The sequence below is a fragment of the Triticum urartu genome, unplaced genomic scaffold (assembly GCF_003073215.2).
Source record: "Triticum urartu cultivar G1812 unplaced genomic scaffold, Tu2.1 TuUngrouped_contig_6384, whole genome shotgun sequence".
Lineage (NCBI taxonomy): Eukaryota > Viridiplantae > Streptophyta > Magnoliopsida > Poales > Poaceae > Triticum > Triticum urartu.
In genome coordinates, this window is record NW_024117143.1 from 2,724 (window position 1) to 5,047 (window position 2,324).

General features: G+C 48.2%; 1 protein-coding gene across 1 annotated transcript; it reads right to left on the bottom strand.

Annotated features, from left to right (window-relative positions):
* Positions 1-318: 318 nt before the first annotated feature.
* Positions 319-2,310, bottom strand: LOC125530538 (cytochrome P450 72A397-like; the record flags this gene model as incomplete). The annotated part of the gene is made up of 4 exons (XM_048694920.1): positions 319-913; positions 989-1,373; positions 1,670-1,914; positions 2,014-2,310. Coding segments are annotated over 4 exons (1,359 nt in total), but the record flags the coding sequence as incomplete, so codon positions are not given.
* Positions 2,311-2,324: the final 14 nt, after the last annotated feature.

Sequence of the window (2,324 nt, forward strand, 5' to 3'; positions counted from 1 at the left end):
CTGACAGGCAGCCGGCTGCTCAGGCAACAATCTCAGCCTCAGGCCTTCTAAATCGGACGCCCGAAAGATCGCTACCTATCCTAAATCGGACTCCTGAGAGATCGCTACCTGAGACAGGCAGCTTCTTCACGGAGGGAACCAAACAGGCCCTCAATGTCTAGCCAACTTATGGCAGATCAGGTGGTAGTTGCGCCATGTACTAAACTGTGTCTCATATATAGTATTAGTTGACTGTAATCCTATAGTTGATGAATAAAACTTGCTATTTTTCTAAAAAACACAAGAGAAGCACAATACAAAATAGTTTTCCTAAGTCAATTGAGTTCTCATGAGTCCAAAATTGTTGGACTTTTATTAGTAAAAAACACAGATGGTGACTAAAACCTGCCGCGGATAAGACTACATACATATCACATAGGAGGCGAATGCCATGCGTATGATACTACAAAGAGATAATGTGAAGCCTAGTCTGAGCATGAGATTATGAAGAGATAGTGTGAAGCCTAATCGGAGCACCATGCATGGGACGCAACATCATCACGCTATGCGGCGTATGGGTGTATGACGGTGTGAGCTCAAACTCAAAGCGTTGAAGGATCATGCACAATGCCATCTTGGCCTCAAGCAACGCGAAGTTCTGGCCGATACAGATCCGTGGCCCCCAACCGAATGGGAAAAATGCGCCCGGGTCCTTGGACGCCTTGGAGATCCCCTCGGCAAACCTATCCGGGTTGAATTGGTGCACATCTTCTCCCCAAATGTCCGTGTCGTGGTGGATGTACAACACTGGCATCTCAAACATCACACCGGCTGGGTACGTGATGCCCCCAATCTCAATCTTCTTATATGTTTTCCGGGTGAATACAGTAGCCGGTGGGTACAACCGAAGAACTTCATATAGAATCATTGTCACCTGCACATCATGTTAATAAGACATTGTACTTCTAGTTGTTTGTAGCAAATTAAGTAACTTCAAATTGGTACTCACAATTTTGAGCCGATTAACACCCTCATACTCGAGTTTGTGTTTTCCAAATAGGCCAAGAACCTCCTCCCTTGCACGGTCCTGCCACTCCGGGTGCATGCTAAGTACAATCATTGTCCATGTAAGCAATATTAATGTTGTCTCCATTCCTGCAAAATAGAACAACTTGCACTCCTCCATGACTTCATCTGATGACATTCCTAGGGTGGATTGGCCATTTTCATCTGTGTCTGTCATGTTAGACTCTAGTAATAAGCCGAGTAAGTCATCTTTTGTGCTTTCTCCTTCCTGAATAGCTTGCATCCTTTTTGCAATTATGCCCCGCAAGATGGACTCAATCTCGTTGTTAATTTGATGCATCCTTCGGTTATTTTTGGTAGGAAAGGACCTGAAAAATAAGGTTGTAAGGGAAAAGAATATCGCTCTGCTTAGGTAAATACTCCACCCGTCTCATAATATAAAAGCGTTTTGCAAGTTACATAACTTGCAAAACACTCTTATATTGTTGGACGGAGGAAGTAGATTATAGTAGTTGAGTAAATTTTACTGTTAAATGATTGCAGTATTACTACTTTTCATTTCACATATTTTGGTACACAGAGTCTAATGAAGTGCTAATGAACTTCAATTAGTAGTACCAGTCTACCAGCAAGTAGTTAGAAAAGAAAAGAAGTAGCAACTCACATGTAACCGGGAATCATAATCTTGCTGATCGCTGCCATGAATCGCCCAATTTGCTCAGTCTGCAGCTGAAAAATCCTTCTCCCTTCCAGGTAACTGCTGCCGAACGCCGTCTGCGAGATGACATCTCCGGTCAGGCTCTGGAGCTCCGGGCAGACATCCACCTCCCAGGAGCCGTCAGGCCCAAGGGACCGTTCCCACCGGCCAACGAGCTCCTCACAGCACGCAGTGAACGCCGGCAACATGAGCTGCAAATTAACCAAGCTCAGCAGCCCAGCCATGGATATCAAGAAGCACATAGACAGTGTGGAACAACAACTGCGTGAAGGTGAGTGAGACATACACACCTTGAGCTTCTCGGCATGGAAGGCGGGGTTGAGGATCCTCCGGTGCTTGGCCCACCTGTCGCCCTCGTAGTTCCCCACCCCGTCGGCGAGCAGCCTGGTGAGCGCCGGGAACTTGAACTTCTCGACGTCGCGGGCGAGCTTGCTGGACATCACCTCCCGGACCAGGGCAGGGTCGGTGATGCTCACCTTGGGGACGGGACCGAACCAGGAGATGCACGGCGTGCCGTGCTCCTGGATGGTGCTGTAGAGGAACGGCATGGCGCGGGGGCCGACGTTGTGGCAGGGGGGGGGCGGCGGGGGGGGCCGCGCGC